General features: G+C 46.1%; 1 protein-coding gene across 6 annotated transcripts in view; it reads left to right on the top strand.

Annotated features, from left to right (window-relative positions):
* Positions 1-22,127, top strand: part of GARRE1 (granule associated Rac and RHOG effector 1) — an 82,079-nt gene extending 59,952 nt beyond the window's left edge. For 4 of the 6 annotated variants that reach the window (XM_060000158.1, XM_060000157.1, XM_060000159.1 and 1 more), the window contains 8 exons: positions 1,368-1,526; positions 4,010-4,107; positions 10,002-10,127; positions 11,215-12,248; positions 15,642-15,807; positions 16,527-16,664; positions 18,896-18,974; positions 19,488-22,127. In XM_060000158.1, the coding sequence (XP_059856141.1) occupies positions 1,368-1,526; positions 4,010-4,107; positions 10,002-10,127; positions 11,215-12,248; positions 15,642-15,807; positions 16,527-16,664; positions 18,896-18,974; positions 19,488-19,796 (2,109 nt within the window). In that variant the 3' untranslated portion in view covers positions 19,797-22,127. The other 2 variants (XM_069540229.1, XM_069540230.1) reach the window with 2 other exon arrangements.
* Positions 22,128-26,861: the final 4,734 nt, after the last annotated feature.

Raw genomic sequence — 26,861 nt, 5'->3', positions numbered from 1 at the left:
TCAGAGGCAGATGGTCGCTGGAGCCAGAAGAGAGGCCGGGGGATCCAGGAAGTGTGTGGAGAGGGTCCAAGGAAACTTTGGCATTTAAGGCAGTGGCTGTGACCATTTTATAGTTATACAGCCATAACTGAACTTCTTCAATAATGTGCTATGTCTGCCTCAGCATACTCTCCTTACAGTATCTTGATCTGAGTACATTGATGCTGTGAATCCCAACTTGTTGGGAGAGTGGATCACCAGTTTATTATGAGAGGACGTAACTCGGGAACAGCCAGACGGAAGAGATGCCTAGGGCAAGGCATGGGGAAGGGGCTTGGAGGTTCCCTGTTCTCTCCAGTCACCGCTGTCCCAGCACCTCCATGTGTTCACCAAATCAGAAGCTCCTAGGGTGACTTTTTTTTTTGTGGTACGCGGGCCCCTCACTGTTGAGGCCTCTCCCGTTGCGGAGCACAGGCTCTGGACGCGCAGGCTCAGCGGCCACGGCTCACGGGCCCAGCCGCTCCGCGGCACGTGGGATCTTCCCAGACCAGGGCACAAACCCGTGTCCCCTGCATCGGCAGACGGACCCTCAACCACTGGGCCACCAGGGAAGCCCCTAGGGTGACTTTTTTAATGAGACATTTGCCAAGTTAGTTTTATTCATAATTTTGTTTAAAATGTGTAAAATACAGGGTTTTGAAAGTACACTATAAAATGCTGTTTATGATTAATGTTTCAGTGGACTTTCATAAATTAAATAAGAGGAGAAATATTGTCATAATACTGAAGTAATTAGGACTATTTGCAGAGCATCATGTGTGCCAGGCATTGTGTCAAATGCTTCCCATGCATTGTCTAGTTAATGCTCACCCATGAAGTGGGTACTGCCCTTTTCCCCATTTGACAGATAGAGGAACTGAGGTCCAGGGCCACACAGCTAGAAAGTTGTAGACTGGAATTGGAGCTTATACAGTCTGTTTCCAGAGTCTGCATACCTGACCACTTGTTCATCCAAAATAAAGATGAGGTTTTCATTGGTATTTACTTTTGCTAGATGATTTTGTTTCCTTATTCAGAATTTCAAAATTCCTCAACCCGTTTGCGTTAGCACATTGCTAAATAATGCTGTATTTTGTGCTAGAATAGAAATCACATATGTGTATTAACGCACATGTATTCATATCTAGCCAGTCACGCTACAGGGTTGAGAAAAATCTTTGAAGGTAATTAACGATAATTACTTAAGAAATTAAAATGACATGATATGGGAGTATGTAAAATGCTCTTTTCTTGAGGACTATTGTGTACCTGTAAATGCATTTCTACAAGTCTTAGAACCTGGTATGGCTTTATTTTGAGGTGCGAACTCTCTTTTTATCAATCTGTAGCATACAATGTTACAGCTGATCAAGGAGGCTGGCTGCTATAATGGAATCACACCCAGGGACGATTTTCCTGTGACTGAAGTCCTGAACCAGGTGTGCCCATCCACGTGGCGGGGTGCCTGCAAGACCGCCGTGCAGCTGCTGTTTGGCCAAGCTGGACTGGTGAGTGAGCACATGTGATGGATGGGGGAGAGAATAGAGAAGGACGTTTCAGGCATGTGAGGATGTGGTGTGGGCACATGTGCGAAACATTGGAGAATTTAAAAAGCACTTTGCTTGCTGCAGGTTTTAGACCAGATAGAAAAGGTAAAGGAAGAACAGCATTAAAAATTCTTTTTTTTTCTTTAATAGATCGATAATATTTATTAGCAGGGTACCTAGTTGCAAAATGATGTCTCAGGCTTTCCTGAATTTAAGGAAACCATTACATTAGTAACGATTTGATAGGACCCTTCACCTGGCCTGATTACTCTGGAGCCACAGTGGATGTCTTTCTGTTGCTCAAACACGCGAAGCTTCTTCCTGTCTCAGGCCTTTGCCCCTGATGCTCCTTTTTCCTGGGAATACTCCTCTCAGATCTTCATGTGACTCACTCATTCTCATTTTCCTGATGTCAGCTCAAGTATCACCTCCTCCAATGGTATAAGTAGTGCCCCCATGCAGTCACTTTGTATCCCAGTTCTCTGTTTATGCAATAAAGTAACAACATCAACTCAGGTAAGTTTGGTCTTTTCACCTCTGGTGAAAAGAATAACTTTTGCCAAAGTTGGGTGGGGTCAGGAAATCAACATCTAGGTTTTTGTTAGGTACCTTTGACCCGTATACCTTATGTTCTTATCCCACTTTCTAGAATTAAATGACTGCTTTTTGAAGAGTTATAGCATTTCAGAGATTAAAGGAAGCTAATTAGAGATTTAGAAAATTAAAGAACTGTTTCTTACTCTAATTCCTACTTTATTCATAAAAGAAGCTGTTGGGAGGATGCAGTCCTTTTGTTTGGTGTGAGTGCATGCTCAGGTGGCCCAGCTCAGGGTGGTACTGCCTTGTAGAGGGCCAGGTGGGGGCCTGTCCACAGTGGTGAGTTACGTTTCACTTAAGATCTGTTCTTTAGTATAGGAACCCCTAAGAAAAAGAGTAAACTGGAGACCCCCTGCTGAAGTATGGAGGCTCCCAAAGATCATTTTAGCTGAAACTAGGAGAACCATGGCGATAAGCTCTCCAGAAAGGAGTGTGTAAGATAAGGCAGGAGGACCCAAAGGCTTTTTTTGCTTGTTTGTTTTTAAGATTTTAGCTTAAAAAAAAAAAGATTTTAGCTTAGTTTTTAAAATATTTATTTATTTGGCTGTGCCAGGTCTTAGTTACCACATGCAGGATCCTTAGTTGAGACGTTCAGACTCTTAGTTGCAGCATGCATGTGGGATCCTAGTTCCCTGACCAGAGATTGACCCCAGGCCCCCTGCATTGGGAGCACAGAGTCTTAACCACTGGGCCACCAGGGAAGTCCCCAAAAGGCTATTTGGAGAAAACATCGTTTAAAAAAAAGTCCCATGTTATTCAGAGAGCAAAAACTTCTTCCTAATTCCCTCCGCCTTGATCCCAGGGCACCGTTGTTTGTGACTGATAAAGAACCTTTAGATTATTGTTCTGGGGATGGGAGGAGAGAGGAAACACCTGCCTGTTGCAACAATGGCTATTACTTGGACAGGAAGTCTTTTCCAAAGGACATTGCAGACCAGCTGTGAGAACTCTCCTTACAGCCATGGAAATCAACTCCATTAGAGGCTGAATTTGGAATCCTAATAAGCAACTCTGCATGGCTTTGCCTTTTCTGAACTGTTACAGATTTGGTTTTAAAGTGTTTTATGACTATTTTCTTAAAATTCTTTTAGTTATTTGAAAATATATTCATCACTTTGTCAGATGCTTTAAATTACAAAGCAAACTGTATCATCTGTGTAGTATTAAAGACTCCTCCAGGGAGTTCCCTGGTTGTCTAGTGGTTAGGACTCCATGCTTTCACTGCTGTGGCCTGGATTCAGTCCCTAGTCGGGGAACTGAGGCCCCGCAAGCTGCACGGCGTGACCAAAAAATATGAAAAATAAAAACTCTCCTCCAAATAAGAGGAAATCATTGAGAAAAGGGTTGGTTCTTCATTTTTCCTGAAGTAATTTTGTTTTTATTGATGGTTGAGGATAAAATGGTCTTTACAAAAAGCTTCATCGACTTCTGGCTTGGATTCAGTCATTACAGATAGGCTTTTCTAAAGCATTGGTTTTATTTTTAATGACATTTTTACTTCTTTCAAGTGCATAAAGTGAAAAAATACTTAGGAATGAAACAAAAGAAAGTGATTCCTAATTAACATATTTACAATTTGGAAGAAGTACTGAAAATGATTGCAGAGTTCGCTACCTCCTGCACCTCGAATGTGTTTCTGTTTATTGAAGTATTACTGTTTTCAGTCATCTTTATTACTTGTTTTTGTCTCCGTGGGGCTCCTGACTGGCCTCTGAGTATCTGTCTTGCTGGGGAATAGTTCTTACCAGAGACCAGAGTCACTCAGCATTGATAGGCTCATGCATTTGATTTGTTTATGATCCGTTTTCCTCTCTGAAAGCTGATTTTTGTTTTTGTTTCTCTGTTAGGTGGTGGTTGATACGGCGCAGATTGAAAATAAAGAAGCCTATGCCCCACAAATCAGTTTAGAAGGCTCCAGAATTGTGGTTCAAGTCCCATCCACATGGTAACGTGACTCTTACTTTAACACAAGCCTAAGCTCTGATTGATGTTTGCACATCTTTGAAAAGATTGCATTGTTTTGGACAAACCCTACACTAGCTCACACAAAAGGTCTTACTACTTGTGCGGGTTTGTGGTCAGTGGAGGTATGTTAATGCCATGTTTCGTGATTATCGGTACATGATAAGGAAGCCAAGATGTCTGAAAAATAGTCTCATTGACCAGTAATGCATCTAAAATGTTATATACTCATGGGTCATAATGAGCAATATTATCTTTTTGCGTTACTGAGTCCACAGCTTTTGAACAGAGTATATCATTTTCTCTAAGTCACCCAGCATTTCTTTAAAGCTGAGAGCAGAACATAGAACTTCTTCTCTTCTTCCATTTCTGCTCCTTCCAGCAACAACCCTGCTGATCTGGAGCTCATGTCATTACACACCCAGTGTCACTGCAAATCTGTAGGCAGACTGAGCTGTTCTTATTTTTAATTATTTGATTATATTTGTAAACTTATAATAAAGTATTCTTCTTAATCTATTCAAACAAAAGCTCCTACAGAGGGCTTCCCTGGTGGCGCAGTGGTTGAGAGTCCGCCTGCCAATGCAGGGGACACGGATTCGTGTCCTGGTCCGGGAAGATCCCACATGCCGCGGAGTGGCTAGGCCCGTGAGCCATGGCCGCTGGGCCTGCGGGTCCGGAGCCTGTGCTCCGCAACGGGAGAGGCCACAACAGTGAGAGGCCTGCGTACCACAAAAAAAAAAAAAAAAAGCTCCTATAGATCAGTAAGAAATGGGCAAGGCACATGGACAGGTAAATCAGAAGAGGCATGGTCAACAAAGAGATGAAGAACATGTGTAACCTCACCTAACAAAGAAAGGAAAGCAGAGTAGAAAAACAATACAATGTCATTTTGCCCATCATGTTGTTGAATTGTTTTAGAATAACAGTACTAGATTTGGGCCAGGCTGTACAAAAACAGGAACAGATGTTGTTGAATAAATCACACAGCCTTTCTGGAGGGCAGTTTCATTTGTCAGACGCCTAAAATAAGGGCTCTGACCTCAGCAGTTCCACCTCTAGGGATTTAGCCATGTGATGCGCACACAGATTCAGATGAAGGATCGGCATCACAGCTTTACTAGTAAACAAGAAAAATTAAGCCTATATTGCAAGACTTTTGCAATTAAAATTATGATCAGAATGAATATTTAACTGTTTAGAAAATGTATAAAGCATTTAGGTAGGAAGAGATAGAGTTAGTAAGGAACAGTGGCACTATTGGTGCCCATGTGGACTAAAGTGGTAGCTGGGTAATACATGAATTGTATTTAACTCATTTCTTCTTGAAATGTGAGGCGGGGGGGTCCAGTGGAGATTCTGCCGAAAGTTTTAGAATTTGTTGATATATATCAAGTAAGGGTTGGCAGTTTACTTCATGTCCCAAAATCTCCCTTTTATGAGTTTCTTCCCCAAATTTCTAAATTTGATTATTAATATGGCATAATGTTAATTTATATACATATCTTCATTCCTGTCAAACAGTAGTTGTGTTTTTTTTTTTTGGCTGTGCCGTGTACCTTGTAAGATCTTAGTTCCCAGGCCAGGCCCTCGGTCGTGAGAGCGTGGAGTCCTAACCACTGACTGCCAGGGAATTCCCCAAGCAGTAGATTAAAAGCTCACTTTTTTGTAAGATTTTTGTGTTCCTGAATTCTTAATTTATTTTCTAATTCACGTTCTTATTGAAAAATATTAAACTTAACCAGGATTCTCATTTTAAAGAAAACATTTTCGGGCTTCCCTGGTGGCGCAGTGGTTGAGAATCTGCCTGCTAATGCAGGGGACATGGGTTCGAGCCCTGGTCTGGGAAGATCCCACATGCTGCAGAGCAGCTGGGCCCGTGAGCCACAACTGCTGAGCCTGCGTGTCTGGAGCCTGTGCTCCACAACAAGAGAGGCCGTGATAGTGGGAGGCCCGCGCACCGCAATGAAGAGTGGCCTCCGCTTGCCACAACTAGAGAAAGCCCTCACACAGAAACGAAGACCCAACACAGCAAAAATAAATAAATTAATTAATAAACTCCTACCCCCAACATCTTCTTAAAAAAAAAAAAGAAAACATTTTCAACTCTTGGATAATTGGGTGAATATAAACAGTTAGTACTAAAATGGTTAACCCTGCAGTTTACTTCCACAACTCTCCCTGTATGATTGATTTCCTTTGTAATTCATTGCACCTCCTTGAAAGACCTCATAGACTGCAGTTACTTGGAGAGGCTCCCTCTGCTGGCTACTTTTGGTAAAAATGCAAAGTTTTATGTTTTTGTTTCAAGTTACAGAATATGTGCTTGTTGAGAAGAACACAAAAAGAAGTGATTGGGCTTCCCTGGTGGCGCAGTGGTTGAGGGTCCGCCTGCCGATGCAGGGGACGCGGGTTCGTGCCCCGGTCCGGGAGAATCCCACGTGCTGCGGAGCGGCTGGGCCCGTGAGCCATGGCCGCTGGGCCTGCGCATCTGGAGCCTGTGCTCCGCAGCGGGAGAGGCCACAGCAGTGAGAGGCCCATGAACCAAAAAAAAAAAAAAAAAAAAAAAAGAAGTGATTGCTTTATTCCACCTTTGGAAAAAATGAAATTATTAGCAAAACTAGTCAAGAATTTATTATATGCTTTGATTTTAATAAAACGAAGTGTCTAGCTGCCAGATACATTTTTTTTCCCCAAAGAAAGTAAAACCTTACTTAGATTTTTTTAACTTGTCATATTTAAGCTATTCACCCATTCTTTCTTTCAACAAATATTTACTGAGTACCTAATATGTGACAGACACTGTTCTAGGCTCTGGGAATTTAATCATGAGCAAGACAGACAGGGTCCCTGCCCCTAATAGAGCTGGCTTTGTTATGGCATAGGGTTGGGGAGGGGACAGCTAATAAGCATAGGAGTTAACTTCAAGCACTGGCAAGCGTATGAGGGGAATAAGAGTAGAGTGACATCATCTGATAGAGAATAACAGGTAGAGATGGCAGGAGGAGGCTATTTTGGATGAGGAGGTCAGTCATGAAGGGTCTCTTTAAGGATGTGACATTTGAGAGGAGCCTGCCATGCAGAGAGCAGATGGGGAAAGCATCCCAGGCAGAAGGAACAGCAAATGCAAAGGCCTGAGGAATGAGCTGGCATGGCTGGAATTATGCTAGGTGGTGTTGAAGATGGGGATTCATAGAAGCCAGGACTTGCAGGGTCCCTGAGGGACTTGGATTTTATGTAAGAACAGGTAGAAGGTTGTAAGCCAGTCTGGGTGATTTGTCAAAAGAATGGATTTAGTCTCTTCAGGGGGTTTTATTGATCAACTCTCAAGACTGATGAATAAAATAAGAATGCCAATTTGTTGATTTTTAGAAAGAGAAATTATTGTTATCACCAGGAACTCCTTTCTGCATGACCAAAAAATGTTCATCTAGTGGGCAAACATGCGACCAGCCAGATCACAAGTAGAAGTTGGCTGGGGAACATAGAACAAGTGTGTCCTGGTAATCAGCGATTCCAGGCTGAGAGAATCAGGTGCATGAACCTCGGCCAGGTCCACTGGCCAAGATTCTCTCCCAGGAGCCCAGAGTCTGACTGGGCACTGGCAGAGCTTGCCTTATTGCTCACTTTTTCCAGTGTTTCTGAGGCTGGCCGGCTTACATCCTCACAGATATATTTCTTCTCAAGCCAAAGACCTGTTGGGGTGTGCTGCTGCCTCCTTAGAATGGCTTTGCAAGTGTTGATTTCACCATTTAACTCCCAGAGAGCCTAGGAACAGACAGATAGCATCTTCCTGGTTCTACCTCTCAGAAAAGGCTTTTTGGTGGAGGTGCCCTGGGTGGGCAGTGGGGACCTGAATGGTGGGAGGCAGCTCTCAGCGGGGAATAGTCGAGGCAAAGGTCCTGAGATGTGGGCAAACCCAACTTATTCAGGGCATGTGAGAAGGCCTCATAGCTGAGACAAGGTGAGGAGAGGTGACAGCAAAGAGAGGTGTGGCCAGAGAGGCAGGAGGGCCAGGTCACAAAGAGCTGTGGTGAGGGGTTTGGATTTTATTTCAGTCGTGATAGGATGCCACTGGAGGGTTTTGCACAGGGGAGTGGTGTGTTCTGATTTGTGCTACAGGAAGCTCTGTTGCTATGTGGAGGGTGGGCCTTGGAGGGACAGGACTGGAGAAAAGGAGACCACGTGGGAGGCTGGTCCTAAGACGCAGGTGCTGGTGGTGTCTTGGAGTAGAGCAGTAACGAGAGAGGTGGTGGAAGTGCCTAGATTCGGATTGTGTTATGGAAGAGCCGGCAGGATTTGCTGATAGACTGGATGTAGGAAGGGGGGAAAACTAGCAATGACTCTTAGGTAGACAGCTGTGCTGCGTACTTACTGAGGAGGTCATAGGATTCAGAGTGGTTTTGGCGGGAGGAGAGGGATCAAGAGTTGTACTGACCAGGCTCCCTTTGAGCTGCCTGGTAGGTGTGCAGGGAGAGCTGTCAAAGGTGCATTTAGATATGTGAGGGTGGCAATCAGGAGAAAGGCCTAGACTGGCAAAGACAACTTGAGAGTCTTTATTGTCGGGATGGTCTATAAAACCACAGGACCACGTGCAGTCCTCTTACAAGAAGGGACGAAGCCTGGAACGTGCCACGATGCAGAGGGAGGGGAAGGAGGAGGAGGACGAGACCAAGAAGGAACTGCCAGCCAGGTAGGAGGAAAATGGAGCAAGGTTGGGGTCCCCAGGGCTGCAGAAGACAGTGATCCAGGAGGAAGGAGACATTGCATGATGTTGCTGAGAGACTGAGTAAAGTGGAGACAGGTAACTGACCCTTGACTGTGGCAAGATCTGAGTTGTCTGATAAAAGCTATTTTAGTGGAGTTATAGGGATGAACACCTGGTCAGAGTGTGATGAAAGGAGAATAGGAGGTAAGGAAGAGGAGGAGACTGTGATTTTGTTAAAATGGGGAGCAGAGAAGTGGGGCAGTATCTGGAGTGGATGTGGGGCTAAGAGCAGGTGGTTGGCAATGCTGGTTTGTTTGCCAAAGGGAATATCACAGGGGAGAAACGGGGTGATTACTCGAGTGAGGTCCTTGGGAAAAAAGCAAGGCTGTATGGCGCATGTGGTGCTCAGGTGGAGGGTCAGCCCGTGGCAAGAGCAGGTCTTGTGCTCTGACAGCAGGGCAGGCAGGGTGTGTGGGCACAGACACTGGTGAACTGGTGGGATTAGTGGTGAGGGTGGTTGAAATAGATCTCATCTGCTTATGTGTTTTCTCAATTAAGTGAGAGTTGAGATAGCGAAGAATGGGAGATGGTAGGGATAGCAGAGCTTTGAGGAGGGGGAAGGTAAAACAGTCATCTTGGAAAGGGAAAAAATTAATTTACGGGAAAACCATGTTTATTGTTTATCTGAAGTTTGCCAGGCTGGCAGACAGATTTTTTCCCTCCACTGACCCTTGGTTTCTTAGGTACAGTTGTGAAGTGCTGTAGCAGGAGGGAGGGGTGGGATGTTATATAAAAAGTTTGTAAAGGAGTACATACTGTACCAGAGCACAGAATCTCAGCAGGGTAGAGAGGAAAATAGGGGCCGAAGCCAACGTTGGACAGTGAGAGGGCATTAGGGCCCTTGGAAGGCAAACCCTCCACCGAACTCTTCTCTTCCTACTAAACAGACTCTAGACAGTTAGAAATCTATGGAGACCCCAAGCCCTATTGCTTCCTCCTCCTTTTGTGGAGCAACAAGTACAAGTGTTAGCCCTGTCATCCTCTCAATGTTCTTACAATTACCAAATTTTTATTTGGTACCAAAAGGTGTGGCCTTTTGTATAAGGCCTGCTTGAAACCCCTTTGCGGACAAGTGCAGCCCAGACTCACGCAGCCCGGTTCATGCCTAGGTGCCTGAAAGAAGACCCCGCTACCATGTCCCTGCTGCAGAGAAGCCTCGATCCCGAGAAGACCCTGGGTCTGGTGGATGTGCTCTACACGGCTGTGCTGGACCTCACCCGCTGGAGGGCAGGAAGGTTGGTGTCCCCACCCAGCATTTGAATTGGTTCACATTCAGGTCCACACCTAGGGACAGTGTGACCACTTACAGGGTCATGTGAGAGTACGTCACTGATAGTATGTTAGTAAATAAGGCAAGAAAGGGAACTATTCGGCAACTTTTTTTTGGAATAATTTCAAACTTACAGAAAAGTTGCAAGAATAGTACAAAGAATTGCCCTTTACCCAGATTCCCCCGTGTTAACATTTTTGCCTTCATTTGTTTTATGATTTCAGAGTTAAGTACCTCAAGAGGACTTTAGCCCAACTCACATTCTCCTTATAAACTAAGAGCAGAAAAATATTTAGAAAATTTACTTATATCTTGCATGACATTTATTCATATCTGAAAGTAGCTGACAGTTGCAAGATTATCTCTTTGTGAATTAACTTTAGAACCAGTAGAGACCTTAAACATCTAGCCGTGGGCCCTCCCCATGTCTTCATTCATGAGTCCAGAACAAACAGTGAGGTGACTAATGCAGGGTGCCCAGCTCCTACCCATGCCCTTTCTATCTCTAGGGCTTTCTTTCAGTACTGGAAAAAAGTACTTGGAAGACTTCGGAAGTAACAACCATCTGTTCTTGGCACTGTCTGTGAATTACTTCCAAGGACAACAGTGCTGCATGGTGTCCCTGGGTCCCGCCCACTAACCCCTCTCTGCTGTGTGCATTTGTCCGTTGACCCTCTGCTGGATCTGCCGAGCTCCCAGTCCCCATCATCCAGGCACAGAGCCGGCCTCTGCCAGTTGCGTATCCCACTCTAGCCATGTTTTGCTCTTCTGTGTTGTGGTCAGAGAGTTTCACTGAAAATCCTCAGGCCAGAAATCTAATGTAGTTTTCACAGCCCTGCGTTAGACATGGTAGATTTTTTATAATAAATATAGATAGTGCTTAAATTATGTACTTTTAAAACTCTTGGGTGTTTATCTATAAAATAAATGAACCTGATAGCAAACAAAGAGGTCTTTTTATTCTTAAAGTCTTTCTTAAATACCAAAGAGATCCATTTCATTGTCCAATTTGTATATTTGTCCTTTTTTTAAATGCATTTCTCTTTAAATAGGGAACAAGCTTTACCCTGCATACAAATCCAGCTTCAAAGGGAGATCTGTGATTTTGGAAATCAGGCTGACTTGCCTTCTGGGAATGGAAACAAATCTTCAGGTGGCCTACAGAAGACCTTCTCCAAACTGACATCCCGGTTCACCAAGAAAGCTTCATGTACCAGCTCTAGCAGCAGCACAAATTATTCCATTCCAAATACCCCTTCCAAAAATATCTTCATAGCTGGGTGTTCAGAAGAGAAGGCCAAAATGCCCAGTAATACTGATTCAAGATTACAAAGCATTTTGAACATTGGTAATTTCCCTAGGACTGCAGACCCTTCACAGTCAGCTCAGAATTCCAGTAATCAGATGGCCAATGGTTTTCTCATGGAGAGGCATGACAGCTTCGTGCAAGGGGATGATGGCAAGGACGAGAAGGGTATGAACTTACCAACCGATCAGGAAATGCAGGAGGTGATAGATTTTCTTTCGGGCTTTAACATGGGCCAGTCACATCAGGGCTCCCCACTGGTGACAAGGCGTAATTCTGCTGCCATAGCCATGGTGACTGAGCAGAAGGCAGGAGCTATGCAGCCACAGCAGCCGTCACTGCCAGTGCCCCCTCCGCCGCGGCCTCCTCAGACTAGGGCACACACACCTCTGACACCCCAGCCGGGCCTGGCACCTCAGCAGCAGTCCCCAAAGCAACAACAACCCCAGGTCCAGTACTACCAACACCTGCTCCAACCCGTTGGGCCGCAGCAGCCCCTGCCCCAGCATCGGGCTCCTGGGAAATGGGTACACGGCTCATCCCAGCAGCCAACACAACCCATTGGAGCCGGTCTGTCTCCCCTTGGCCAGTGGCCTGGCATATCTGATCTCAGTTCTGACTTGTACAGCTTGGGTCTGGTGAGCAGTTATATGGATAATGTGATGTCGGAGGTTTTGGGACAGAAGCCACAGGGACCTAGAAATAACACCTGGCCAAACCGTGACCAAAGCGATGGAGTCTTTGGGATGTTGGGAGAGATTCTGCCTTTTGATCCTGCAGGTATGTGAGCCCCCACCTCTCCACCTTGGGGTTTTAACTTAAATATTATCACCAAAGACTTCATAGGGCCCATCTACCACATCCTTACTTATATGAGGCAGTGACTTAATCCCCCTTTAAAGACCCTTTCTCACTGTCTGATGGCAAGTATTGGACAGTTCCAGCAAAGGTAGGAAGCAGTGGTTAGAATGAGTCTGATAAGGTAAGTGGAACTAATTTTCTCACTTTATAGAGGGCAGAATTGAGGCTGAGAGAAGTTGAATGGCTCAAAGTCCCATAGTTCAAGAGGGCTCCCATTCATGGGAGCTAAAATGGCTGGCCCTTCGTGGGCTGCTTTTTTCCTGATTACATAACCTGTTCTGTGATTCGTTTTTGCCTAAACTCTAGAACCAGTGAAAGGTAGTAAGGCACCCTCCTGCCTTCATAGAATATAGCTTTTCCTGGCCTAGACAGTGTGAAGATTCACCAGAGTTATCTTAGGAAATTAGAAAAAGAATTTAGAAACAAAACAAAGATAAACTAGGAGGAGGAATTAGTTAAGGATAAAAGTTGTTGTACACCTGAAACTAACATAATATTGTAAATCAACTATACTTCAATTTAAAAAAAAGGGTAAAAGCCAAAGCTAATTAAATTTAAAAGAAAAATATAATAGACATTGTAAATAAATCTAAAAGAAGGGTCTTTAGAAGACCAATAAAATAGAGAAACCAATTTATTATAATGCTGATTAAGAGAGAGCAAAGAGAAACAAGATTAGGATAGAGAAAGGAGACATAACTACAGGTATAGGAGAGATTAAAAGAACTTTAAGACATTATCACATATGACGTGATGACAACATACATAAAAACTGAATGGAAAATGGATTTTTTCCTAATAAAACATACATTACCAAAATTGCACCAAGAAGTGGAAAACCTGCCCGGTTCTATTCCAGGAGAAGAGACTGGAAAGGGAGTTATGAAGCCAACATGATTTTACCATAAAAACTTTTTATGAGTGTGGATAGATGCAAGAAAATCTAGCAGTGTATCAAAGGAGTTATATCTGGTTTACTTCAGCAGTGTAAGATAGGTCAGTATAAGGAACTCTGCTCCTGTACAGTAATCTGTCATTTCAACCAATATGAGAAAAACTCATACAGCAATAGATGCCGTAAAGACATTTGGTAAAAGACAATTCTTAAGTAGCAATTCTTAAGTAAACAATTCTTAAGTAATTCTTAAGTAAACAATTCTTAACCAGCAATTCTTAAGTAAACCCCTCGAAGTAAAACATAAATAGAAGAAAATGTCTTGAATATGAAAGACTTATCTACCAAAAACCAGTAGCAAGTAGTACTTTGTATAGTGAAACAAAAGCATTCCAGTTAAAATCAAGACCCAGACAGGGTGGCAACTGCTACCACCAATAGCATGTAACTTTGTCTTGAACTTTCTGGCAAATGTAGCAAGACAAAAACAAAGGAGATAAGTGGTATAAGCTTTAGAAAAGAGTAGATTAAAGAGCACATCTCTTTGCTGGAAATAGAATTTAAAAAAACAAGCCTCCTTAATAAAAAATTTCCAGAATTAGTAAGTGAATCTGGTAAGGTGGGTAGATGCAAGGTAAATATATAGAAATCGATTACTTTTTTCCTCTAATTTAGCAAATGGTACATGGAAGTGGAAAATATATTTCATTCACAAGGGCTGTGAAATACTGTAAGTAAATACAGCACATATTTATATAAATAACCACCAGAAGAGGAGATTCCCTACTAAATGAACCCAGCATTAACTATTAAAGGAAAGAAATGTTTTCGTATGTCTTCTCAGAATTCCTCATACTGCTGCTCATGCTCTCTTGTTCTTGCTCTCCTTGGGTGAGTGGGTGTGGGGAACCCCTGGGGATGTGGGGAAGGGCAAACAGTTCCACCCTGCTATGGAAGAGCAAGCCCACCTGCCTGCCACCAGCTGGGTGGGCGTGGCACGTTTTCTCAATTGCTGATAAACAGTGTGTACATTTTTTGACAGTCCGGTAATTAAATCCAGAGTATAAATGGTGTTTGGCAGAATTTTATCATCCTTGATCTCTATTGAGGCCTGAACAGCCTTTATGTCTTTAGCCTAGGAATCCTACTAGCTTTTCCTTCTGGATGTGCCTTTCTGATCTTCAAGTTCTTAATGTAGCTTCCACTCCAAGGGCATAAGGTCTACGTAGCCCTTTTTTCAAATTAAGAAAGGGCATTCTGGATGGATGAATTACAGAAGGCACCCTCTCAGGCAGGGGCAGCTAGAACAGAGTGCCCCCTCTGGACAGGCACACACAGCCCCTGCTCTACCCGGTATGGGCATCTTTGTGCAGTGCACACATGGCAGCTCCCTGAGAGAAAAAGCTAAGAGTGGGATTGAGCCCTAGTGTCTTTCCCAACTTGAAGCTAAAAAGTATACACTGCTGAGTCCTATTCAGTTTGTGACCTATAGATGTTTTCCTACCATATCTTTTTTTTGACTTTCTCTGAATTTCTCCTATGCTGTTTTTCCTCCTACTTGTACTGCCCTGCACATCCTTACTCAGTTCTGTCCAGTACGTTTCCATCTACCTCTTAATGCATTTTAAAATTTTATCTTATTCGTTACCACTCTTATTATCTTCAAACTGAATTAGCAGGTCTGCCTTCAATAGCCAGGAAAATACTGGATCAGAGTTGAGCCCAAGGGGGAAGGGCAGATATTCTCCATCTGACCCTGATGCTTTTATAACCTTCAGCTTATTTCTTGGCTGAAGTCATCATCTGATTTTCTTAGTTGTTAAGTATGTAGCACCACACACTGGAAAGTTTTTTTGTTTTGTTTTGTTTTGGGTTTTTTTTTGGATGTGGACCATTTTTAAAGTCTTTATTGAATTTGTTACAGTATTGCTTCTGTTTTATGTTTTGGTTTTTTTGGCCCCAAGGCATGTGGGATTTTAACTCCCTGACCAGGGGTTGAACCCGCACCCCCTGCCTTGGAAGGCGAAGTCTTAACCACTGGACTGCCAGGGAAGTCCCTGGGAAGTTTTAACATAACTAGCATTTGTCTTTAAAATTTAGTCATGGCTAAAGCAAACCTTTTTGTTCTCTCTTTGTTTTGTCTTTGTGCACATTCAGCCTGCCCCAGTCCTAGGCATGCCCCTTCCTGACAGTCCCTATGCACACACCATACCCCATCTTCAGACCCATGTACTGAAATCCCCATCTCACCACAGCAGACTGCAGGGCAAATCCTGCAGCCCTCTCTGGGCCACAAGCCTGGTAGCCCGTCACCACTTTTCACTGTGTGTGTCACCAAGACATCCTCAGAAGGTAGGGAAGAAAACAAAGAGGCCAGTTTGGCCCCAAATCTTGTTTATCCCTTTGTCTTAACACAGTGGGTTCAGACCCCGAGTTTGCACGCTATGTGGCAGGAGTGAGCCAAGCAATGCAACAGAAGCGGCAAGTCCAACACGGTCGCCGCCCCGGCAACCCCCGGGGCCATTGGCCACCCATGGATGATGCCCATCGGACCTGGCCTTTCCCAGAGTTCTTTGCAGAAGGGTGAGTGCTGGATGTGGGAGGGAAGCTGAGTTTGGGACCTGGGTGTTCCCCATGGGGCCTTTGTGCACCCTTATCAGGCAGTTCATTTCTAGGCCCCCACGTGAGAGAGTGGCACATGGTCAAATTCTCAGGGGGTCAGAGTTTTGTGACTGACTGTAGGATGCCAAGTGGCATGTTGTGTCCCTGTGAAGACACCATTGGTATAAATTGGTGATTTTTGAGACAGGCTCTTCTGCTCTAGACAAGGATCTTATTTGGTGGTGTTTGTGAAGTAATTGCATGTTTAACACGGTCTTTAGCTGAAATGAGCATGGCTATGAAACCTGTATCATTTATGGAATGTGATCCTTGTAGCCTACAAAAACCAAAGGTTTTCAGTTCAGTGTATTGAGAGAACTGTGGATTTTCATCATAAAGACATCTGAGGACTGATTTTTTTTTACATCTCTTTCTGCTACCTGGTTAATAACTGCACAGCTAAAGACCATCTCAGCTTTTTGTTTGGTCTAAAATGAATTTCATCTATAAACCACAGGCTTCTGAGGAGTTTTTAGAAGAAGGAGAGAGACAAGAGACCACTCTTGGGTTGTGAGATGAGTACAGGGAAAAGACTGTTGTTTTAGGGCCGGGGCGGGGGTGAGGGCTGGCCTCGGGCTGTCCAGCCAGTGTCCAGGCTGGCTTCAGGAGGCCCAGAACCAGCTTCTCTCTTTGGCTTTCAGGGATGGCCTGCACAGCGGCTGGTCGGGTGCTCAGGGAGATTCGGCCAGCTCGAGTGACGAGACGTCCTCCGCCAATGGGGACAGCTTGTTCTCCATGTTTTCAGGGCCTGACCTCGTTGCTGCTGTCAAGCAGAGAAGGTATGAAGAAATTTTAAACCAAAGAACAGAGGGGTCTGTAAATGTGAACCACAGCTATTCCTCTTACAAAGTTCAGTAGCCCCATCACTCCCAGTCACCCGTGCGTGAAAGAGGCAGAGGGCCTCTTCCAGTACTGTCTTGCCGAAGCTTGTGTGGTGACTTAAAGTTGGGTTGAGTTTTTGCTGGTAGAACAGCCTCATGCAAGTGGTAGCCCACAATACCAGTATGACAGGCAGGGAGTATTGTGGAGAACCAGGTCTGCTGATGCTGGTCTGTGCCTTACCGGAGGCAGCCCTTTCCGTGGGAGGAGCAGGACCAGGACAACCAAGTTCTAACTGGGCTCTCCAACAGGCTTTGCACCTCCGAACATGGGCCTGGCCCTCTCTGACCCTCTATTTCTTTGTCAAAGGTGGAACTGGGTAAAATGACCCCTGAATGGTATTTCAAAGTTGAAAAAAATAGTTACATAGTATATTCAGATCTGAAGTTTTCACAAGTAGTCACAAAAATTAAAATGGGCCCTGAAATAAGAGAAGAATTTGTTTAGAAAGAAATGCAGAGACTGTTGTGGGTGTGAGGAAGCAGAGGCCCAGAGGTGGCGTTCTAAAGGACATGGGCAGGAATAGAGAGCATGCACGGTCGCCAGGGCATCAGAAGTCATGCTGTGGAGGGGACAGGGAGGCCACGTAGCATGGCCTTCGTGTCACAGGGTCAGGCTTCATTGGATAAGCAATGGGGAGCAGGTAGATAAAGATGGAAGGGTACCTGAGTCACACAGAGTAGTTACGGTGGTGATGACAGTGATTGCTGATACAAGCTAGGGTGCATTCTTTGTGCCAGGCCCTGGGTTAAGCATTCATGTACATTTTCTCACTTAATTCTCACAAACACTGTATTTGTTTGCTAGGGCAACCATATCAAAGAAACACAGACTGGGGACTTAACGACAAGAATTTATTTTCTCGTAGTTCTGGAGGCTAGAAGTCTTGAGATCAAGGTGTCAGCAGGGTTGATTTCTTCTGAGGCCTCTCTCCTTTGCTTGCAGGTGGCCGTCTTTTCCCTGTATCCTCACATGGTCTTCTCTCTGTGTGTCTGTGTCCTAATCTTCTCTTATTATAAGGACACTAGTCATATTGGGTTGGAGCTCACCCTAATGACTTCATTTTAACTTAATTAGTTGTTTAAACAGCTTATCTCTAAATACAGTCACATTCTGAGGTACTGGAAGTTAGGGCTTTAGCATTTGAATTTGGGTGGGGGAGGGACACCTTCATTTATTCAGTAGCACCCATCATGTACCAGGCACTGGTGATACAGCAGCAAACAAATCAAAGTCCCCTTCGTCATGAAACTGATATTCGATTGAAGGAAGGCCGATAAAAAAATCCCAAATATGTCAGTTTGGAGTAGGTGCTATGAAGAAAAATAAAGTAGGGTATGAGGGCAGGGACTGAGGGGAAAGGTGGATTTTCTGTGTTCTGAATGGCAGTCAGGGAGGCCTCTGATGAGCAGAAAGCTGAACAAAATGTTAGAGCAACTGGTGAGAAATTGTCAGTGGGGTATGTGAGAGAGAGAAGAATCAAGGGTGAGACGCAAGTTTTTGGCCTGAGCATGTGTGTGAAAGAGGGTGCCGTGGACTGAGGCACGGAGGACTGTAGGAAGAGCAGGACTGAGCCTTGGAGAGATCTGAAGGCTTCTGTTTTAGGCACAGGAAAGAGAGGCTGACTGGACGTCTAGAAAGGCACTTGTAGCACCACCTCTGCAGAGGCTGCTGTCTGCACGCAGCAGCGCTGATAGACTGGTTTACTTGGCTCTCTGCCTGCTATGCCTGCCTCTTTCATTCAACATAATAACAGAAATTTTTTCATGTTAGTAGTAAAACTAACAGCCTTTTGTTTTGTTTTTGTCACCTATCCCCAGTGTATGGTAAACAATCAGTCTGTATGTGTTGAATAAATTAACAAAAGGCTGGAGCTGGTGGACTCAGCAGCTGAAACAGCCAGTGCCAGTCTTCATGCCTGCCACCTCTGCCCCAGCCCAGCCCTGTGACGGCCTGCTGAGTGCGCCACTCCACGGTGACCCACCTTAGTCCCCTGCATGCGGTGGCCCCAAGGCCTCCCCACCTAGAACCAGTGCCTGAAGACACCTGAGCCAAGTGGCTAGGGTGTCCTCTAGAGAGAAGCTGGATGGGAAGCCAGGTGACCACTGCACTGAGCTCTTGGTTCTTTCAGGAAGCACAGCAGTGGAGAGCAGGAGACCAGCACGCTGCCCTCACCGCCTCTTCTTACCACAGTGGAGGACGTGAACCAGGTATTGTGGGCCCTGCTCTCTCCACAGAGGGCTGGCTTTATGGGTACAGACCATGAGTAAGGTTCCAAAGCTTAACTTTTAAGAGGGCCTCAAAGAAATGAGGGGTTCTTTGTAGTGAACAACTTTCTTCCTGTGATTTTTGTCTAAATGATTAGCCATCTCAGCTGACTCAGAGCCACATGTAGAGGAAGTTCTGGGGCTGTGCTGTCTAACATGACAGCCATTAGCCACATGTAGCTACTTAAATTGAAATTACTTAAATATAAAGAAAGATCGAGTTCTTCAGTTGCACTGGCCATGTGCGGTGAGCAGCTACTGTACTAGATGGCGCAGACATAGAACATTTCTGTCTGAAATGTTGCGAGTTCTGTTAGACGTGCTGCTCCAGAACTGTGGGGAGGGCTGGGCTCTCACCCTGTTTTCTCAGTGGGTATAAGGACCAGAGATCTGGGGAGGTGGGAAAAGATGATCAGTTGCCAGAAATGCCACTAAGAACCCTCTTCTGTCTCTCAGGATAACAAAACCAAAACGTGGCCACCCAAAGCCCCCTGGCAACACCCTTCCCCGCTGCCCAGCACCCTGCCTGGCCCAAGTGCACCACTCTATGCAGTTGCCAGCCCTGGCAGCCAGTGGAATGACACCATGCAGATGCTGCAGTCCCCAGTGTGGGCCGCCACCAGCGACTGCAGCGCCGCCTCCTTCACCTACGTGCAGACCCCGCCGCAGCCCGCACCCCCACCGGCACACAAGGCAGCGCCCAAGGGCTTCAAGGCCTTCCCCGGGAAGGCTGAGCGCAGGCCAGCCTACTTGCCCCAGTACTGACCCAGGACCAGCCTGCCTGCCTGCTCAGAGCTGTTGGGGCCAGTGTCCCCACCCCAGGGCTAACTAGCTGGCACCAGCCCCCCAGAGGACCAGTGCACCCCTGTCCCAGGCAGGGATCCTTGGGGATGGGGGTGGTTGGCAACTCCAAGCCTTTAAGGCCTGGCTTCTCAAAACTTCGGAGGCATCAGACGCCTGGAGGGCCAGCTGAAGATGGAGTTTTCTGACCCTCCTCAGGGAGATGCTGGGGGATCTTCGAGTTTAATAAGCACCTCTGGTGATTCTGATGCAGGTGGGCCACAGGCCACACTTTGAGAAACACAGCTCTCTTAAGTTTGTAGTCCCACTGTGTGTGTTGGGAAGGCCTCAGGCCTGAAGGCTGAGAGCAAAACTGACCATTCTTCTGAAACCCTCCCCTTCCCCTCCTTAACACACTGAGTGATGACTGACCACACACCAATCACTGTATTTTATAGCTATTTTTCATATAGGTTTTTAGTTAAAACATCTCCTGCCTAAAATGCATTGAATATTTTAAGATAACAAATAGAGTGGCTGGAGGTTTGTTCAACACTATCTTTATTTAAGCTTATACGAACTGGGCAAAGTATAGAATATTTGTGATCAGAAGCAATCACCTGGGTTTTCTGTAGGTGGACAGCCCCTTGCCACCCCACAGCAGCACCCAGGGGGTGCAGCCTCTGCCAGATTTACAAAAGCAGGATCATAAATCATGTCGGAGACATAGCCCTTATGGTGCGTGGAGATGAGCCAGCTGGTTGCTGTCCGCGTGCAGGGTGAAGCTACACCTTCAGCCCTCAGGTCCTTCCACACGTGGCCAGAGGCTTTGACACAGTCTCAAACGTGGAGGTGTGGTCAGGGGCTGCAGAGAGACACTTGAAATTGCAGTAACATTGTGAGCTGGCTCAAGACAAACCAATTAGGATGTTGATAGGAATTAATTTAAAAGTTTTTTCTTTAAAAAAAAAAACAAACCTCATTTTCAGTTAACGTGCTATTAAATAGATACCATCCTGTGGATTTAGGGATATTTTTCCAGCTAGAATGGATCCAGAAGAATTGAATGGTGCTTAAATTGAGAAATAATAAATATATCTATATAGACTAGGCATACCCCACTGTATATTAATTGAGGTTACAGAAGTTCTTTATATAAAACTTATTTAAAATTTTCATATTTCATCTTTGAAAAAGTCTAATTGAGAAAAATCCATAATATTTTCTGGTATGAAAGTTTGACAGTATTAATATTTTTTTTATATTTTCTTAAATCATTAAACCATTTTAATATATGTTAACTACTAATAAATGGTTTATTCTTTCTAACTCCATATAAGCTTTTCCAGCAAAGATTGTAATAACACAGTTATGTTCTCATTTTTCTATGGATATAAGTAAATTTATATTTAAAAATACCAAAAAGAATATATATATATATGTCGTATACACACTAATTATAGAGGACCCTTAGGGTGTCTGAGCCCAGCCATCTGAATTTTTAGTACTGTGTTGCCAGGCTGTTTCCAGGCCTCGGGTGTTGTCTTTTGTGCTGTGTGCGGATGCCATTGCTGCCTGTACTCATGATCCTTTCACCGTGGGTTCTGAACAGTCACCTCACCATGTTTACAGAGAACTATTTTGTACATAGACTTTTCAGGCACGTGCTTTGCGCCAACCCTGCGTGGCTCTTGTCTGTGTTAGCTGTCACCGTGTGTGCACTAATCACTGTTGAAGTTGTCCGTGGCTGTTTTACTTGTTAGATAGTTTTCTATTTCCTTCAGTAATGTGTCTACAGTACCCTGTGTTTCAAGTTCTGTTATACTGAAGTACTCTTGTTTTAATAGTGCCTCCCCAAAGACCTCATCCTGGACAGAGGTCAGTCCTTGATGCTCCAGCGCAGGTGACATCAACATTGCTAATTGTCACTTTCCAGTCTGTTTTTCTCAAGTAAGGAAGACATTTTGTGATTGCATCTCCATGGGCTATGAGACTGTGCGAAGCTGTTTGTGTGGTCTCCTTGTAGGTGCTGTGTTCTCAGCACCGCCTTGCTCTGAATACTGGTAATTCCAGGTGCTGCGCTCGGCAGAGGGGTCTCGCCAAAGCGCATGTGTGTGCGTGTGTGTGTGTGTGTCCTTTGTGTGGCCAGGCGTGGCTGCGTTGCTCGTGTGACTAGTTACAGCGCTTCCAAACTGGAACTCTACATTTTGTATCTTACTTTTAAAGCTCCTATAAGTAAAATAACTATTGGCTTTATTAAAATATACATTTAATAATTTTTGTATCTCTGTTGAAAAAGAACTGCAGCAGATACCATGTCAGCAGCCCTGTCTGGTTCATTACTTTGAAAGCTGCACCCAAGTACGTTTAGGTCGGCCTGTCGTCTGATTCTGAGCCCTTGCAAGGGTAATACCACTGGGGGTATTAGGATGAGCTGGGGTGGGTGGGCAGAAAGCAGGACAACCTACCACACCTCTCCTGTTAGCTTCCTGAAGGCCAAAGCTGGAAGAGGTCTCTGTGTGGGCAGAGCCAATGTCGTGGTGAAGGAGGTCACCTGGAAGGATGTAGACTCTCTCCTTGGGTTGTGATCTGCCAACACACACATTCCACCAAACATGGGCGCTTGTGAGCTGCCCAGCCAGCCTTTCCAGGAGCAGATGCAGGGATGATCTCCCCCAGTTCTGCCAGGGACCCACTGTGTGGCAGACAGACCCTGCCTCACAGGGGCAAGAAGGACTAGTCTCACTGGCTGATGCCATCCTGCTAATGGAGAAGGAAAGATTGCAAAATGGGAACCACAAAAGGTGGGTGGGTTACAGGGGAATTTCAGCTCATTTTCATTTACAGCAAGACAGCATTTGATTGAAACTTTTTTCATGAACTTAGGATAATGGAGTAAGTGAGCATTAATATATAACCTACCCGTACAAGTACCACTCAGGCTTCTTTCTGCTGAGATGCCTAAAAGCTGAGCATGAGGACTTAGTCCTAGAGCCTTCTAAGTGCACCTCAGGACAAGGCTGCTTAGGAACAGCCATGTTGCATGGGTATGCTAAGGAAGACACTGGAAGACACATTAAAATGCTAGACAGAAAAACACATTTTATTCAAACGTGTTCCTATTTAACACTAGTACCTGGTGCCGTTCCCTGACTTCTGATTCACAACAGTGGTGGAGACAGGAGTCCCGTAGCCCCAGCTCCATGCCAGGTGGGTGGGGATGGAAGCAGAACAGATGTTCACCGGAGCCCCAAGAAGGTCCTTGGAGGCTTTAGCTCAGCCGAGAAATGGAGGACGACACACAGGTAGGTGAGGTCCTTATGAGGACGGTGCCCCTCTTTTTCCACCAGGGGATGCTGGGAGGCTGGGGCGTCCAGCTCTAGGAGCGTAGCTGAAACACTGCATTCCAGCCATGGTGCTGTGAAAGGACGTTCCTCTGTGCTCTGTGTGACCCCTCTTGTGATCTGCTTCCTGATCTGGAGACGGCTCTTCAATTACCAAAAAGCCATGTATGTGGACAACATGACTGTCAGGCTGCCAACCATATGTGCATGGGAGTCTGAGGAACCTCCAGGGACAGGCTCCTGGAAGTAACACAAACAGCTGGCCTTATGATTCCACAGGGGTCTGCTGGCTGGGCACAGGCCTCTGCTTGTCTGTGAGGCGGACTGGATGTGGCTTATATTGGGACTGAGTTGGGGATGTGGACCTAGGTGAGGAGGAAGGATTGCTTCAGGAGTGTCATTCATTTCAACATTTACTATTGTCACCTAGGGGCGAGGCCCTTGCTAGGATGGGAGCCAGGGCTGCACAGAAGATGCAGTCTGTGACCGTAAAACCCAGTCTTTGAGGGAAGACAACCCCTTCTTTCCCAATCTTGGTAAGAGGTGCCACTATTCATCCACCCAGCGCACAGGCAGAAATCCTAGAAGACATTCTTGATCGTCTTTACTCTCCTCATTCACTTAAGCAGCAAGTCCTACAAGTGCATCTGCAAGCACATTTAAATTCCACCATGTTCTTACATCTCCACTGCCGTCAAGCTGGTCCTTCCCTAGCTGCTGCCTTTCCTTCTCAGGCCCCAGGGTGTCCCATACACCCCTGCTACCTCAAGGAGGCCTCCCACCCCCACCCCCCACCCAGTGCCCACCTGCCTGGGCCTCTCCAGTTCTGTTGGGCCAGAACCCAGCCTCCCCCCAGCTTTGCTTTTCACTACAGCACTTAGCACTCCGCTGGAATGTGTGTTTGTATGTTTCTCTCTCACCTGAACCAAGGCCTCAGTAGAGCAAGGAGCGAGTCTCCTTCGTGGCCACATGTGCAGGGTGCAGAACAGCTCGAAGCAACTCAAGACAAGCCAGACGAAACGAGGTGTTGCTAAGGCCAGAGGCAAATTCTAATACAGGGCGAAAAATAGAACTAGCCTTAAAATAAACCGGTTCTCACGTCGGGCTGAAAGAATACACCATGATCAGTGTTTGTACTAGAGCTGCAAGGAGGGACTGACGCTAGGAGCTGCGGGTAGGGCTCTGTAGCTCAACTAAGTACAGAGTTTTCTCTTCTGCTGGAAACTCATGCCCATGTGCGGTGGGGAAATTCTTTTTAAAAACCTAACAGTGGATTCAAAGGGAAAAGTCTGTGGCGACATCCCGAAGCGATAATACTCGGCCGAATAGGCGAACAGCACGAAGCACGCAGTACGAGCTCCGACCCTCCTGGGGGCGCTGGCTTCCCCGTCCTCGGGTCTCCTAGTCTGCGCACGCGCAGTCCGCCCCAACCCGGAGTATGCGCACTTGTGCGCACACGTCCATCTCAGACGTGCGGGTAGAGGCGTCTGCGACTTCCGCGGTCTGCCCCCCTATCCCGTCCCGGCGCGGGGACATGCGCACACTTGCACCCCCCGGACGTGCGAGCCCACACGCAGACGCGTGCGTACCTCCTCACTACCTGAGCTGATCCCGCTTTCCCTGCGCGTAGACGCATGCGCGCCGCACCTCCGGAGAGTGGGCCCAGTGCCAAGAGATCCCCGTATCTCCGGCGAACCGCGATTTCTTGCCCTTTCGTGGTCAGCGTGACTCAGCACCCTCGGTGGGTGCGCCTCCCCGGAGCAGCTCGCGAAAATCCATCGGCGTGTATCGCCCCACACCCGACCTCCTTCAGCCTCCGGCCGTCGCCCTGTCCCCGAACCTCCCTTTGCCCTTGTCCTGGTGATCCCCTGGTCTCCAGGTCCTGCCTGACCCCTGTCCAGCGGCCCTGAATTGAGGCCTGACTTAAGTCTACCCTTCAATCCACTCCTCTGCCGGCTCATACTATTTTGCTGAGGGCACTTGAAGGTGCCTGACTGACTGGAGCAGAGTCTGTTGAACTTTCTGAGCCAGGTTTTCTTTCGGTTGTGATTGTCAGCCCTTGGCCTGGGTGCAGGTAGCCCTCCGAGAGCTTCACTTCCCCTGGATTCTGAACCCTATACCGTGCGGTTTGCAGACGGGGGCTTAGCACAGCATGTGGTGCCGATTGTGGTGATGGTGGTAGAAAACACGTTTAACGTTTGTCAACATAAAATTACCTTAAGTTACTATTTTTCCAAATTACAGGCCCCACTCCACTCCCCCGAGATTTGGTCAGAGAGGCCACCCCACACTCCAATGTCCGATCCCTTCCACACACTGCACCTTTCCTGGTGAGTTTCTCTCTACTGCCCTACACAGATCCTTAGATCCACTCCAAGGGGACCAGTGTTAATCCAGTGGTTGTATTCTCCTACCTCTGTCTTTGCCCATGCTGCTGTCCTTTCCGTTGGAGATGTCATTCTTGGCCATTTCCACTTGTAAAATTCTACCCTGTCAATCAGATCTAATACCACAAAGGCCTACTTGATGTTAGAACTGGGATAATGGGGAGGGCAGGAGGGGATTGCCTGCTCCTCCACTTTCCCTGTACCTTCTTCCCAAGGCTGAAGAGTCAGGAAGTGGCAGGCAGGACAGGGCTGTGATTAAGAACTGGGCTCAGGAATGGGGCAACCTTGAGTTAATTCTCTACTTAGTAGCAGAACGGCTATTTTCAGATTTCTTAACTTGTCTTAAGTGGGGAGGACAACAGGATATCCCTCATGGGGCTGCTATGAAGGTTATGTGGGAGAGAATTTAGCACAGAGCTCTGCACACAGTAAACTGGTGGGAGTAGTAAAGTACCCATGTTAGTAGTTGGGTGATGAATGGCTTTCAATTAATAATGGCTTGCCTTTGAGCTACTCCTTTTTTGCATTTTCTCTCCTTAGCTACTGTGAGTTATGGTCCTCCAGATAGGAACCTAGTTTTCTGCTAACAGAAAATCCACATAACTGGAATTTCTTTTTTTTTAATTGGAAAACTCTATAGTCTTTTTAAAAATTAATTTATCTACTTATTTATTTTTGGCTGCATTGGATCTTCGTTGCTGCAGGCAGGTCTTCTCTAGTTGTGGTGAGCGGGGGCTACTCTTTGTTGCGGTGCATGGGCTTCTCATTGCAGTGGCTTCTCTTGTTGCGGAGCACAGGCTCTAGGCGCGTGAGCTTCAGTAGTTGTGGCACGTGGGCTCAGTAGTTGTGGCTTGCGGGCTCTAGAGTGCAGGCTCAGTAGTTGTGGTGTACAGGTTTAGTTGCTCTGTGGCATGTGGTATCTTCCCGGACCAGGGATCGAACCCGTGTCCCCTGCATCGGCAGGCGGATTCTTAACCACTGCGCCACCAGGGAAGCCCAAGTCCCTGGAATTTCAAAGTACAACGTTAAACTTAAAATATTATGGGGAGGGCTTCCCTGGTGGCGCAGTGGTTGAGAGTCCGCCTGCCGATGCAGGGGACGCGGGTTTGTGCCCCGGTCTGGGAAGATGCCACGTGGCGCGGAGCGGCTGGGCCCGTGAGCCATGGCCGCTGAGCCTGCGCGTCTGCAAAAATATATATATATATATTATGGGGAAATCTGAGAATATCTGGGAAATCTGGAATAGTTGAAGCTACTGGGAATAAGAGAGGCCAAACTCCTGGAGGAGTACATTATAGAATGTTAAAAAGAAGATGAAA

Source organism: Delphinus delphis, chromosome 20 (genome assembly GCF_949987515.2).
Source record: "Delphinus delphis chromosome 20, mDelDel1.2, whole genome shotgun sequence".
NCBI classification, from domain to species: Eukaryota; Metazoa; Chordata; class Mammalia; order Artiodactyla; family Delphinidae; genus Delphinus; species Delphinus delphis.
The sequence above is the reverse complement of the archived record's forward strand: the minus strand, read 5'-3'. Positions and strand labels throughout refer to the sequence as shown.